The sequence below is a fragment of the Rana temporaria genome, chromosome 7 (genome assembly GCF_905171775.1).
Source record: "Rana temporaria chromosome 7, aRanTem1.1, whole genome shotgun sequence".
NCBI classification, from domain to species: Eukaryota; Metazoa; Chordata; class Amphibia; order Anura; family Ranidae; genus Rana; species Rana temporaria.
In genome coordinates, this window is record NC_053495.1 from 194,368,360 (window position 1) to 194,383,604 (window position 15,245).

The 15,245-nt window shown below is 45.1% G+C and overlaps 1 protein-coding gene across 3 annotated transcripts in view; it reads left to right on the forward strand.

Annotated features, from left to right (window-relative positions):
• Positions 1 to 15,245, forward strand: part of DEPDC1 (DEP domain containing 1) — a 34,340-nt gene that overhangs the window by 16,232 nt on the left and 2,863 nt on the right. For all 3 annotated transcript variants that reach the window (XM_040360725.1, XM_040360726.1, XM_040360727.1), the window contains 3 exons: positions 7,787 to 7,959; positions 10,079 to 10,255; positions 13,224 to 13,388. In XM_040360725.1, coding sequence (XP_040216659.1) covers positions 7,787 to 7,959; positions 10,079 to 10,255; positions 13,224 to 13,388 — 515 coding nt within the window. The remainder of the gene's footprint in view (positions 1 to 7,786; positions 7,960 to 10,078; positions 10,256 to 13,223; positions 13,389 to 15,245) is intronic.

Here is a 15,245-nt window from a genome sequence, read left to right on the forward strand (position 1 = left end):
GCATGCTCCCCTACGCGTTTCATGACCACACTGCATGCTCCCCCCCCCCCCCCCTACGCGTTGCATGACCACACTGCATGCTATGTTTCCATATAACCCACCATAATTCCGTCTCGTCTTCATCTTGTCTGTTGTCTCTTTTTACATATTGCATGCTTTGCGTCTGCATTGCTTATCTGAGAAAGCAAAAAGTTAGTCCATGCAAAACTAACCTCTCGAGTTGTAGTAGATCCAGGAAAATGAAATCTAACTGTTTCCATATACATTTTAGCAAATGCTCTAGAATTTTTTTTTTTAACCGGTAGGTTAACCACTTACGGACCCCCCACTGTATATATATATATATATACGTCCTCTTTTTAAACATGGATATCTCAGTAACGGCAGCAGCTGCTGCCACAACTGAGATATCCATATTTTCAGCTGGCGGCCGTGTAAACGATAACGGTGGTCTCCGCGGCGGATTCGCCGCGAGATCGCCGTTATCGGTGGCGGGAGAGGGGCCCCCCCTCCCGCCGCTTTTCCGCGCCCTCCGCCGCTTACCGGAGCCGTCGGTAGCGGCGGAGGAGATCCGATGCTGCCGCCTGGAGAGTGAGGACTTGAGTGAGGGCAAGATGGCCCCCACCCGTCCTCATAGCTCTGCTGGGCGGAAGTGACGTCAAAACGTCAGTCCCGCCCAGCCTCTTAAAGAGACAATTTTTTTTCTGTCATTTTTTTAAATGACAAATTTTCCTTTTTTTTTTTTTTTTTTTTTTTTTTTTTTTTTGCATTTAAGCCTAAATATGAGATCTGAGGTCTTTTTGACCCCAGATCTCATATTTAAGAGGACCTGTCATGCTTTTTTCTATTACAAGGGATGTTTACATTCCTTGTAATAGGAATAAAAGTGATAATTTTTTTTTTTTTTTTTTATATTTTAGTGTAAAAAATAATAAAATCAATAAAATTAAATAAGAAAACAAAAAAAAAAATTTTATAAAGCGCCCCGTCCTGACGAGCTCGCGCGCAGAAGCGAACGCATACGCGAGTAGCGCCCGCATATGAAAACGGTGTTCAAATCACACAAGTGAGGTATCGCCGCGATCGTTAGAGCGAGAGCAATAATTATAGCCCTAGAGCTACTCTGTAGCTCAAAAAATGCAATTTATAGAATTTTTTAAACGTCGCCTATCTAGATTTTTAAGGGTAAAAGTTTGACGCCATGCCACGAGCGGGCGCAATTTTAAAGCGTGACATGTTGGGTATCATTTTACTCGGCGTAACATTATCTTTCACAATATATAAAAAAATTGGGCCAAATTTATTGTTGTCTTATTTTTTAATTCAAAAAAGTGAATTTTTTCCAAAAAAAGTGCGCTTGTAAGACTGCTGCGCAAATACGGTGTGACAAAAAGTATTGCAATGACCGCCATTTTATTCTCTAGGGTGTTAGGAAAAAATATATATAATGTTTGGGGGTTTTAAGTAATTTTCTAGCAGAAAAAAATGTTTTAGTCTTGCAAACACCAAATCTGAAAAACACCTGAGGTCTTTAAGTGGTTAAGAGTAGTCAAAAAGAAAACTAGCCAATGGCTGCAGCGCTGATCTGTGTATTCTGACCTGGGGGAAGGGAGGTGCCCCCCCCTGTCAGAATACAATATAACATGCTTTCTTTTTCTTTTGTTTATTCCTGTAGGTTTTAGGAGGGAGCATTTTAAAAATAACCTGAGTTTATTCTGGAATTCTGCTTTTAACTTTTTGCCTGACTGTGTTCAAATAGGACCAGTAGAGGGCTGAATATCGCTGTCAGGGACACGGGTGGTAATAATCTTTGAAGACTTTAAAGTGGTTCTAAAGCCCAAAGCATTTTATTTTTTTACATTTTAATGGGGTTGTAATGGAAATACATTTTTTCCCCTAAATAGCTTCCTTTACCTTAGTGCAGTCCTCCTTCACTTACCTCATCCTTCCATTTTGCTTTTAAATGTCCTTATTTCTTCTGAGAAATACTCACTTCCTGTTCTTCTGTCTGTAACTCCACACAGTAATGCGAGGCTTTCTCCCTGGTGTGGAAAAAGCCTCTTGAGGGGGCGAGCAGGAGTGTCAGGACGCCCACTAAAACACAGCTCCTTTCTCTATTTGCAAAGTAAGCCGCGTCACGGTTGGCGAAGGGAGCCGAGCGGCGAGTCGGCGCTATACTGCGCATGCGCATCGCCGTTCGGCTCCTTTCGCCAATCGTGACGCGGCTTACGCGACGGGGGGGAGCTCGTTTTTGGTCAAAATGTCAATCACAGACATGTGAGGAACGCCCACTCCCGCGGGACTCGCAACGGGTGAATATGCTGTACAAAGGTATGTACAGCTTAAAAAAAATAATAATAGCCTTAATCGTAATGTGGGGGGCCATTGTAATAAAAAAAAGTAGTTTTTAGGGTGAACCACCCCTTTAATGCAGCCGAGTGCAAGGTGTACCAAGATGGGCTTTTTTATTTTTATGAATCCTTTTTTTTGCAGCATTTCAGTGCCAGCCATCTATTAGTGTCCATCAGTGCCAGCTATCAGTCAGCGCCACCTATCAGTCCCCATCTGTCAAACTGTCACATGACATTTAAAAATTATCGGTACTTGTACTCGATCTTAAAGTGGTATCAGAACAACCCTACATCTAAAAATAATAAAAGCATGTGGGTGTATTGAACCTCTGCAGAGAGACCACCGTTTCCACACAGAGTAAGGGTCCTTCTTTACAACATGCTGGCAGGAGGCAGGCTTTCTACTCAGACTGTGGCTGCTTTCTAAAGAAAATCAAGTTCCACTTTAAATGTTTTTTTGATTTGATGTGATTTTTGTGCCTTGTCCTGTTTTTTTTCTTTTCCCTACTTGTGTGTATTTTTGTAGCTTTTCACAAACGAATCAAACTGCAATCACTCTACAGAATCCAGACTCCTGTTTTTAACTGTTATACAGGATATGTACCATTAAACAAGACCCACTATACACTTGTTTAATGATGCCATGAGAAAATTTGTGTAATTTTTTTTATAAATTTTTTATCTTTTTCTAGAGAACACTGAACCTAAAATCTTCAACACTTCGAGTTGTTTGTAAAAGTTTTGGAATCTTTGGGTTTCTGTGAGCGGAGGAGCGAGTTGTACGTTTGAGTAGTCTGTCCCCTGTGGGTGCCAGCGGGCATCTTTCTCAAATTATATGACAGGTTATATTGTTAGTCATGGCAATGGCTAAGGAAATTTGGGAATGAGTATTCAGCCCCTATCTTGCTCTTTTGCTTCCACAGGCTGCGTCAGAGATTCCCAATGGGATACGGTAATATTTTATCTATGTAGGCGGACCGCTGACGGCTGTAGATAATCATTTTGACTTCCAAAAAAAATGCCTGTCATTGGCACGTTGGCGCTGAACGTAACCGAAGGGAATGACTAATGAATCTTAAGTAGAAGCTTCTCGTTGTGCTATTCTGTTAAACCCCCCGTGGAGCCCTCTACATTACTGTAATGAAGGTGCGCTGTGTGTGTGTGTGTGTGTGTGTGTGTGTGTGTGTGTGTGTGTGTGTATATGTGTATATGTATATATATATATATATATATATATATATATATATATATATATATATATATATATATATATATATATATATATATATATATATATATATATATATATATATATATAATATAGAGTGACCAAAAAAAACTGAACCGGCAGAATAGGTGCTCCTTATACCATGGGTTAAAATGGTCTCTGCTGGCAGCATGTTGCAGAGTCGGATGCTGCTTTTACATGGGACACAATGGCCCAAAACCCCAGCAGTCCAACCCTGTTTATTGGGGAAGTGTGGCAGGGAGGGGGAGATCTCCAGCATTCCCTACCTGTTGGTTGGAGTAGTGTGCCAGGGAGGGGGAGATCTCCAGCATTCCCTACCTGTTGGTTGGAGTAGTGTGCCAGGAAGGGGGAGATCGCCAGCATTCCCTACCTGTTGGTTGGAGTAGTGTGCCAGGGAGGGGGAGATCTCCAGCATTTTTTACCTGTTGGTTGGAGTAGTGTGCCAGGGAGGGGGAGATCTCCAGCATTCCCTACCTGTTGGTTGGAGTAGTGTGCCAGGGAGGGGGAGATCTCCAGCATTCCCTACCTGTTGGTTGGAGTAGTGTGCCAAGGAAGGTTGGAGGTCTCCAGCATTCCATACCTGTTGGTTGGAGTAGTGTGCCAGGGAGGGGGAGATCTCCAGCATTCCCCCACCTGTTGGTTGGAGTAGTGTGCCAGGGAGGGGGAGATCCCCAGCATTCCCTACCTGTTGGTTGGAGTAGTGTGCCAGGGAGGGGGAGATCTCCAGCATTCCCTACCTGTTGGTTGGAGTAGTGTGCCAAGGAAGGTGGGAGGTCTCCAGCATTCCATACCTGTTGGTTGGAGTGGTGTGCCAGGGAGGGGGAGATCTCCAGCATTCCCTACCTGTTGGTTGGAGTGGTGTGCCAGGGAGGGGGAGATCTCCAGCATTCCCTACCTGTTGCTTGGAGTGGTGTGCCAGGGAGGGGGAGATCTCCAGCATTCCCCACCTGTTGGTTGGAGTAGTGTGCCAGGGAGGGGGAGATCTCCAGCATTCCCTACCTGTTGGTTGGAGTAGTGTGCCAGGGAGGGGGAGATCTCCAGCATTCCCTACCTGTTGGTTGGAGTAGTGTGCCAGGGAGGGGGAGGTCTCCAGCATTCCCTACCTGTTGGTTGGAGTAGTGTGCCAGGAAGGGGGAGATCTCCAGCATTCCCTACCTGTTGGTTGGAGTAGTGTGCCAAGGAAGGTGGGAGGTCTCCAGCATTCCATACCTGTTGGTTGGAGTAGTGTGCCAAGGAGGGGGAGATCTCAGCATTCCCTACCTGTTGGTTGGAGTAGTGTGCCAGGGAAGGTGGGAGGTCTCCAGCATTCCCTACCTGTTGGTTGGAGTAGTCTCTAGCATTCCATACCTGTTGATTAGAGCGCTGTGGAAGGGGGGTCTCAAGCTGGTCTAACCCTGTTGATTGGAGTAGTGTGCCAGGGAAAGGTGAGGTTTCCAGCGGTCCAGCCATGCTGATTGGAGCAGTGTGCCAGGAAAGTGGGGAGGTCTCAACAATCCAACCCTGTTGATTGGAGTAGTGTGCCAGGGAAGGTGCGAAATCTCCAGCAGTCCAGCCCTGTTGATTGGAGCTCTGTGCTGTGGAAGGGGGGAGGTCTCTAGCGGTCTAATCCTGTTGGGAGTAGTGTGCTGCGGAATGAAGGAGGTCTCCAGCAGTCCAATTCTGTTGACTGGAGCAGTGTACTGGGAGGGGGCAGTCACATACAGTCTAACCCTGTTGATTGAAGCGGTATGCCAGGGAAAGGAGGCGGCCCCAAGCGGTCCAATCCTGTTGATTAAAGTAGGGTGTTGGGAGAGGGAGGTCTCCAGACGGCCAAGTCTATTGATTGAAGCAGTGTGTTGGGAGGAAGAGGCCTCCAACGGTCTAATCCTGTTGATTGGAGTAGTGTGCCAAGGAAGGTGGGGAGATCTCCAGCGGTTCAACCGGTTTGTTTGAAGTATGCCGTGGCAGGTCTCCAGTTGTCCAATCCTGTTGGTTGCAGCTGGTAGGGGGAGGAGGTCTCCAGTAGCCTAACCCTGTTAATTGGTTGTGTGCCAGGGAATCCTGGGAGGTCTAGCACTGTTGATTGGAGCAGTGAGCCAGGGAAGGTGAGAGGTCTCCAGCCGTCCAACCCTGTTGACTGGAGCAGTGTGCCAGATGGTTTGCCGATGCCTGGAGACTGGGTTCACTGCTTGCCTGTGAAAGGAGAGGTCAGACTTTCCAATGTGCTGCATGTTTTAACTAAAACATCGGCATTGGATTGTGTCTGCAGCCTGACCTTAACTGCTTGCCGACCGCCACACGCACTTATACGTCGAAAGAATGTCACTCCTGGGCAAAAGGACGTACCTGTATGTCCCCCTTAAGGAAGCGGCATTGTGGGCCCGCTGCAAGCTCCGTGAGCCCGACCGCAGGTCCCGCGGACTTGATTGCCGCGGGGATACCTGCGATCATCTCAGTGAGGAAGAACGGGGAGATGCTGATGTAAACAAGCATCTCCCTGCTCTGCCTAGTGACAATGACGGTGACCACAGCTTCCTGTAATCAGAAGCGGTGATCACTGTCTTGTCACACACAGCCCCCCCCCCCCCCCCCCTACAGTAAGAAGCAGTCCCTAGGGCACACTTAACCCCTACAGCGCCACCTAGTGGTTAACCCCATTCACTGCCAGTGTCATTTTCACAGTAATCGTTGCATTTGTATAGCACTGATTGCTATAAAAATGACAATGGTCCCAAAAATGTGTCAATTGTGTCCGATGTGTCCGCCATAATGTCGCAGTCACGATAAAAATAAAAATGCCATAAAACTATCCCCTATTTTGAAGACGCTGTGGACCGGATTCACGTAGAAGAGCGCATCTTTGTGCAGGCGTAACGTATCCTATTTACGTTAAGCCTTTGCAACTTTGACAGGCAAGTGCAGTATTCACAAACCAAAGTTGCGGCGGCGTAGCGTAAATAGGCCGGCGTAAGCCTGCCTAATTTAAATGTGGAAGATGTGGGCTTGTTTTAAGTAAATTTATTGTGACCCCACATAAATTACGCTTTTTACGAACGGCGCATGCGCCGTCCGTGAAAGTATCCCAGTGCGCATGCTCCAAATGAACCCACAAGAAGCCAATGCTTTAGACGTGAGCGTAAATGACGCCCAGCCCTATTCGCGAACGACGTGAAAAATTTGACGCTATTCCGACGTCCATACCTAACATTGGTACGCCTCATAGAGCAGGGGTAACTTTACGCCGGACAAAGCTTAACGCAAACGGCGTATCTCTACTGCGACGGCCGGGCGTACGTTCATGAATTGGCGTATCTAGCTGATTTACATATTTCTAGGCATAAATCAGTGTACACGCCCCTAGCGGCCAGCGTAAATATGCAGTTAAGATACGACGGCGTAGGAGACTTACGCTGGTCGTATCTTATACAAATTCTGTCGTATCTGATTCTTTGAATCGGGCGCCAAGATACGATGCCTCAGATACGACGGCGTATCTGGAGATACGCCGTCGTATCTCCTACGTGATTCTGGGCCTATAACTTTTGCAAAAAACGATCAATAAGCGATTATTGCGATTTTTTTAGAATACGTATCGGCCTAAACTGAGGAAAAAAAATATTTTCATATTTTTTTGTCGATATTTATTTATTATAGCAAAATAAATATTGCTTTTTTATTTATATTTTTTTCAAAAATTGTCGCTCTATTTTTGTTTATAGTGCAAAAAATAAAAACCGCAGAGGTGATCAAATGCCACCAAAAGAAAGCTCTATTTGTGGGAAAAAAGGACGTCGGTTTTGTTTGGGAGCCACGTCGCACGACCGCGCAATTGTCAGTTAAAGTGACGCTGTGCCGAATCGCAAAAGGTGGCCCGGTCTTTAACCAGACAAATGTTCTGGGACTGAAGTGGTTAATATAAAGTGTTCAGTTGGACTTTTATTTGTATCTAAACCCGGGAACAAAAATGTAATAAATTGCAGCTTACTAATCCATGGATGTGGTGGCTGCATTTGTTTTTTTGTGGGTCGCAGTCCCAGATTCCCTTTTTATGTGGTATTTTAGGTTCAGTGGTTTCTCCAATGATGTCTTGTCTGGGTGAGCAGCTCGTGTCTATCACAATCGTTTTTCCACTATCCCAAAATGGTTGTGGGTTGCCAACTCTTGTGTTAGCCGGTCGCTGATCTCTCTCTATGATCTGTTTTCTCAGGCTTGCTGCAGCCTCACCTGCAGAGAGTGGCTATAGACGCCCTTCAGGTGTGCTGCCTGCTGCTCCCACCTCCAAACCGCAGGAAGCTTCAGCTGCTGATGAGAATGATCTCCCGGATGAGCCAGAACGTGGACATGCCACGACTGCACGACGCCATGGGCACCAGATCTCTGGTGAGAAAGCTGTTTGTTCTCAAGCATCGCTGTATGTTTAATAAATGCTGGGCACTGAACAGTCAGATGATCGCTTTTTGGACTGTGCGTTGGTATCAACGGTGGGATTAGGGTTTTGTAGACCAGAATTTCTCAACACAGAGGAACCCTTGAAATGACTTTCTTGACTTGGGGAACCCCTTCTAAAAATTACTGGGCTAGATTTAGGTAGGGGGCGCGCATAGTTACGGCAGCGCAGCGTATCGTATTTACCCTACGCCGCCGAAAGTTAGAGAGGCAAGTGCTGTATTCACAAAGCACTTGCCTTCTAAGTTACGGCGGCGTAGCGTAAATGGGACCGGCGTAAGCGCGCGTAATTCAAATGTGGATGAGGGGGCGTGTTTTATGTTAATTCTTGGTGACCCGACGTGATTGACGTTTTTCCTGAACGGCGCATGCGCCGTCCGTGGAATTTCCCTGTGTGCATTGCTCCAAAGTACGCCGCAAGGACGTCATTGGTTTCGACGTGAACGTAAATTACGTCCAGCCCTATTCGCGAACGACTTACGGGAACGACGGCCATACTTAACATGCGTGTGCCTCCTAATAGGAGTAACCTTACGCCGAAAAAGCCTAACGTAAACGACGTAAAAAAATAGCCCCGGGCGTACGTAAATTTGTGAATCGGCGTTTCTAGGTCGTTTGCATATTCTATGCCGAAAACGACGGAAGCGCCACCTAGCGGCCAGCGTAATAATGCACCCTAAGATACGACGGTGTAAGAGACTTACACCAGTCGCATCTTAGGCTAATGTCGGCGCGTACCTTGCTTTCTGAATACAGAAAGAAGATACGCCGGCGCAGATTTAAATTTACGCGGCGTATCTATAGATACGCCGGCGTAAATTCTCTCTGAATCTAGCCCAGTATATATCTATAACATGATACACAAGTGTGGTGATCAGTGGAAAGAATTGTTCCTTACATTTTAGTAGGGCTGCAACTAACAAGGATTTTCATAATCGATTAGTTGGCCGATTTATTGTTTCGATTAATCGGATAATGGCCTTAAAAAAAAAAAAAAAAAAATAGTTTTTTTTTGGGGGGGGGGGGGGGGGGCAATTTGTAGTTGGGCAGATTACAAAACACAAATTGCCGCAAAAACACATTTCATGCTTTTTCTGCAGCTTCTCCATTGAAGTATATTGAACCAAAAAAAACAAAATGGCACCGTTTTGCGTTAAAAACTCCTTGCCCTTTCCAAATACGCAGCAGCCGAAAAAAAATCATGGATGTGAACGTGTCCCATAGGAAAACATGTAAATGAACTGTAGTGTGTTTCTGCAAAAAGCACCAAAACAGGTGTGATCCCAGGCCTGAGATGTTTAGTAACATAATGGGGGTTAAAAAAACACAAAAATAAGTACAAAGAGCAAATAATCGCTACTGTAAGGGGTTAATTTTTCTACTGTGGGACAGTGAAAGTAAGTAGCAATTTTTGCTTTTTTGTACTATAAAGGGCTAATTTTAATTTTTTTGACCCCCACTATGTTACTGGCCGATTATTCGATTATGAAAATTGTAATCGATTAATTTCATAATCGATTAGTTGTTTCGGCCCTACATTTGAGATCATTGGGAAGAATTACTCCCTTACAGATAACTTAAAAGATCACTGGTGTCGGTGGAAACTTATCTGAGAGGCAGAAATTGTTCATTGCTCGAGGAACTGCTAGCAACCTCAGGAGGAACCCTACCCTAGTTGAGAAACCATGCTGGGGTGTTTTTTTATTTTTTTTTATTATTATTTTTTTTTATATCTCTCTATCTATCTCTCTCTATATCTATCTCTCTATCTATATCTATATATATCTATCTCTCTATCTATCTATCTATATCTCTATCTATCTATCTATATCTCTATCTATCTATCTATATCTCTATCTATCTATCTATATCTCTATCTATCTATCTATCTATATCTCTATCTATCTATCTATATCTCTATCTATCTATCTATATCTCTATCTATCTATATCTCTATCTATCTATCTATCTATATCTCTATCTATCTATCTATCTCTATCTATCTATCTATATCTCTATCTCAAATAAATTCTGTGGTGTCTTGTGCTTGCAGATGATCCAGACTTTCTCGCGATGTGTCCTTTGCTGTGCTGAGGAGGTGGATCTGGATGAATTACTTGCTACCAGACTGGTCTCCTTCCTCATGGACCATCACCAAGAGGTCCTGCAAGTACCCTGCTATCTGCAGACTGCTGTTCAGGAACATATTCACTACCTCCAGAGACCTCGAGTAAGTGTCCTTTTTGGGAATAGATGGTTGGAAGTGTCACTTTTTCCTGGGGTGTAAAGGTCTTCAGTATGCCACCCAATTGGACCCTCAGAGTTTCACCCAAGCCCCATATTTCTAGCAGATGTGGGGTCATCTTTGGTCGTGATGGATTAGCGCCAAATGATCATTTCTCTCCCTGTGCAGGTCCAAATTCCCCCTTCACCCAAATCTTCTGCTGTGTCAGAGCTGGATTTCTCCAATCAGCAGAGGGCATGAGCTTTGTAGATTTCAAGGGGCATATCCGACCTCTGCAGTGAGACCGCTGCTTCCACACAGAGCAAGGGTTCCCCTCTGCACCATGCTGGCACTCGGGCTTTGGTTGCTTTCTAAAGAAAGCCACTTGTAGGACTTTGCCCACCTTCTGTGTTAATCACCTGGAATGTATTTGGTTAATTTTAACCACTTAAGGACCGCCTCCTGCACATATACGTCGGCAGAATGGCACAGCTGGGCACAAGCACGTACAGGTACGTCCTCTTTAAGTGCCCAGCCATGGGTCGCGGGCGCGTGACCTGGTCCGAAGCTCCGTGATCGCCGATCACGGGACCCGATCGCCGCTGGAGTCCCGTGATCGGTCCCCGGAGCTGAAGAACAGGGAGAGGTGAGTGTAAACACCGCTTCCCCGTTCTTCACTGTGGCGCTGTCATTGATCGTCTGTTCCCTGATATAGGGAAACGCGATCAATGATGTCACACGTCCAGCCCCGCCCCCTACAGTTAGAAAACACATATGAGGTCACACTTAACCCCTACAGCGCCCCCTAGTGGTTAACTCCCAAACTGCAATTGTCATTTTCACAGTAAACATTGCATTTTTATAGCTTTTTTTTTTTTTTTTTTGCTGTGAAAATGACAATTGTCCCAAAAATGTGTCAAACTTTCCGCCACAATGTCACGGTCACGAAAAAAATCGCTGATTGCCGCCATTAGTAGTAAAAAAAAAAATGTATCTATAAAAATGCAATAAAACTATCCCCTATTTCTATAAATTTTGCGCAAACCAATCGATAAACGCTTATTGCGATTTTTTTTTTTTTATATTTTTTTTTTTTTTCCCCAACAATATGAAGAATACGTATCGGCCTAAACTGAGGGGGGGGAAAAAAGTTGTTTTTATATATTTTTGGGGGATATTTATTATAGCAAAAAGGAAAAAATATTGCATTTTTTTTTTTTTTCAAAATTGTCGCTCTATTTTTGTTTATCGCGCAAAAAATAAAAAGCGCAGAGGTGATCAAATACCACCAAAAGAAAACTCTATTTGTGGGGGGGGGGGGGGAAGGGCGTCAATTTTGTTTGGTTGCCACGTCGTACGACCGCGCAATTGTCAGTTAAAGCGACGCAGTGCCGAATTGCAAAAACTGGCCGGGTCCTTTACCTGCATTTTGGTCCGGGTCTTGCGTGGTTAAAATACTGATTCGACTTTGTAATAAAACAATTCAGGGACCAGGTCATGCCCTATCTAATTTAATCACTAGCCAACCATGCTCTAGCCCAGGGATATGCAATTAGCGGACCTCCAGCTGTTGCAGAACTACAATTCCCATGAGGCATAGCAAGACTCTGACATCCACAAGCATGACACGGAGAGGCATGATGGGAATTGTAGTTTTGCAACAGCTGGAGGTCCGCTAATTGCATTTCCCTGCTCTAGCTGAACAAATGCTACAGTGCGGTTGTCCACAGCTGACCACAGATTGAGGCAAAGGGCAACTCACAGCGGCCCTTTACCATGTGATCAGCTGTGTCCAATCACAGCTCATCACATGTAAACAAATGCTTCCTTTCAGCATTTCCTTTCCTCATTGCTGTCACTGTCTAAGGAAAGCCTATAACCGGCGATCCTGTGACAGGGGGGACATTTTCACTGATAATCAGTGCAGCCTCAGACGTGCCCATTGGTGTAGAGGGAAAAATGTAACTATTTAAATTTTTTTTTTGGTTGCGCCTCAAAGTCCCAAAAAGGACCGACCTTTGTTTTATGGATAAATATTTCAATTTGGCGAATTATGCCGAAAAATCTGATTTCCTGACTGGTCGCTCTAGGTTGATGCATTTCACTCGTTTTCTGAATATTTGTAGAATTCTGTAAATGGTGGGCCAGATCCACGTATCTCGGCGCTTCTCTCCGCCGGGCGCAGATACACTACGCCACTGTAATTTTTTTTTCATTTTTTTTTTTTTCAAATCCACAAAGGATGCGCGCAGTAAGTTAGGGCGGCGTAGTGTATCTTTGGCGGCGTAATGGCGCGCCGTTCAAATATCTGTGATGGGGGCGTGTTTTATGTAAATACGTTGTGACCCGACGTAAACAACGTTTTTTTTTTAACTGCGCATGCGTCGTCCATGGGGGTATCCCAGTGCGCATGCTCGAAATGAAACAGGAACAAGCCAATGTTTAAGACGGTGACGTCATTCTACGCAAATCCCTATTCGCGAACGACTTGCGCAAACGACGTAAAAAATTCAAAATGCGAGGCGGGAACGACGGCCATACTTAACATTGAGTACGCCTCATAATAACAGGTTTAACTATACGCCGGAAAAAGCCGAACGCAAACGACGTAAAAAAATTCGCCGGACGTACGTTTGTGGATCGTCGTATCTAGCCAATTTGCATACTCGACACGGAATTCGACGGAAACGCCACCTAGCAGCCGCCGAAAAATTGCTCCTAAGATCCGACGGCGTACTAAGACGTACGCCTGTCGGATCCATCCGAGATGCCGTCGTATCTTGTTTTGTAGATACAAAAATACGACGCGGGAAATTTGTAGGTATCAATAGATACGCCGGCGTAATTGTCCTGTGGATCTGGCCCGATGTGTGCAGTATTTCTGTGGCTGTCCTCCTATAGCCCCGCATTGTCTGTCTGCTTTCTGTTCATTTTGTGTGGATCCTCCCTGAATAACGGTGTTCTGTTTTTGTAGGTGAAGGGCCAACCTCCCGGGTTTTATTTTTGTAAGCAGATCAGCGCCCAGGAATTCGAGGAGCAGAAAGTGGTGATGTCACAGGTTGCTATAATGGATCTGCTGGAAAGTATTGTGAAAGACAAAAACATCTCTGTGAAGGACAAGAAGAAGAAGCTAAAGCAGGTCAGACCTTCTCTACCTGGCTTGTTGGGTGTGCCAAGGCATAAATCTACAATTAATAGAGTGGGGAAAGGGACATTAAAAGAATTATAACACGGTTCTAACAGAGGAGATTTTCTTTTTTCCGTCTTGAATCCAGCACAAGGAATGAGAACGGGTCACTAGAACACAGAAAAGAAAAACTTCCCCACTTTTCTAAAAGAAATCAGATTAACCACTTCCATACCGGGCACTTACGCCCCTTCCTGCCCAAGCCAATTTTCAGCTTTCAGCACTGTCGCACTTTGAATGACAATTGCGCGGTCGTGCTACACTGAACCCAAACAATTTTTTTATCATTTTGTTCCCACAAATAGAGCTTTCTTTTGGTGGTATTTGATCACCTCTGCGGTTTTTATTTTTTGCGCTATAAACAAAAGAGTGACAATTTAAAAAAAAAACACTATTTTTTAAATTTTTTATTTAATAAATATCACAATTTAAAAAAAAAAAAAAAAAATTTCCCTCAGTTTAGGCCGATACGTATTCCTCTACATATTTTTGGTAAAAAAAATCGCAATGATCATATATTGATTGGTTTGCGCAAAAGTTATAGCGTTTACAAAATAGCTGATAGATTTATGGCATTTTTATTTTATTAATTTTTTTTCCTAGTATTGGCGGCGATTTGCGTTTTTTTTTTTTTTTTTTTTTTTTTTTTCTGTCACCGTGACATTGCGGCGAACACATCGGACACTTTTGACACGTTTTTGGCGCCATTCACATTTATACAGCGATTAATGCGATAAAAATGCACTAATTACTGTATAAATGTGACTGGCATTCAAGGGGTTAACACTAGGGGGTGAGGGAGGGGTTAATATGTATACCTGTATTGTGTTCTAACTGTGGGGGAAAGGGGGTGACTGGGGGAGGTGACCGATCTATGTCCCTATGTACAAGACACAGATCGGTTTCCTCTGTCCCCTGACAGGACGTGGAGCTCTGTGTTTACACACAGAGCTCCACGTCCCTGCTCTGTCGTTACCGATCGCGGGTACCTGGCGGACATCGCGACCGCCAGGCACGCGCATCGGCATCTCGGGGACGCGCCGGGCGCGTGCGCGCCCCCAGTGGCCGCAGGAATACAGGACGTCATATGACATCCTGTTGAATATTCAGAGTCACCGTGGAGCCGTCATTTGACGATGGCCCGGTACTCTAGTGGTTAAAAAAAAATAGTTACTGTGCTCCTGTCGGAGAGATTGCCCACAACTTCCTGCCTTTGTGTCACCCTGTCATCTGCACAGGAAGTGAGGAGTTAGAGGGTGACTACATTCATTCTGCATGGTGTAGAAACACAACCACCTTTTGCGGTCCTGTGCAGGGCCGTTTGAAGGAATTTGGGGGCCCCAAGCAAAATGAGGGCCCCCAAGCACCCCCCCCCCCCCCTGCATGCAAAGCCTACGTTAAGGCCACAATTTTTTTTTTTTTCTATTCTTACCTCCCGTTCTTCCCTGTAGGCTGCCGCTGTAGCGTGGCTGAGCTCCTCCTTCCCCCTGCCTCTTCCCCAGTCCCCTATCGGATAGTGCCGAATTGCATGGGGGTTGGGGAGACTAGAAATCATCTTGGAAATAAAGTTGCTAGGGGACCTGCGCTAGGAACTAGTTACTGGTTTGCTGCACAAGCTACGCCTAAGGGAATAAGCCAAGCTTTAAATGCCCTGGCGATGGTCTGGCTGGGTTGGGCATGTAACTAATTGAATCAACAGCACGTGGATGACCCGTCATGAACACTTGTAAGCTGAAGCGAAAAGCCCTGCTGGACTTTGGGACCAGAGGTGACCTATAGCAGTGCTAGCTGTACACCTGCATGTTTGCA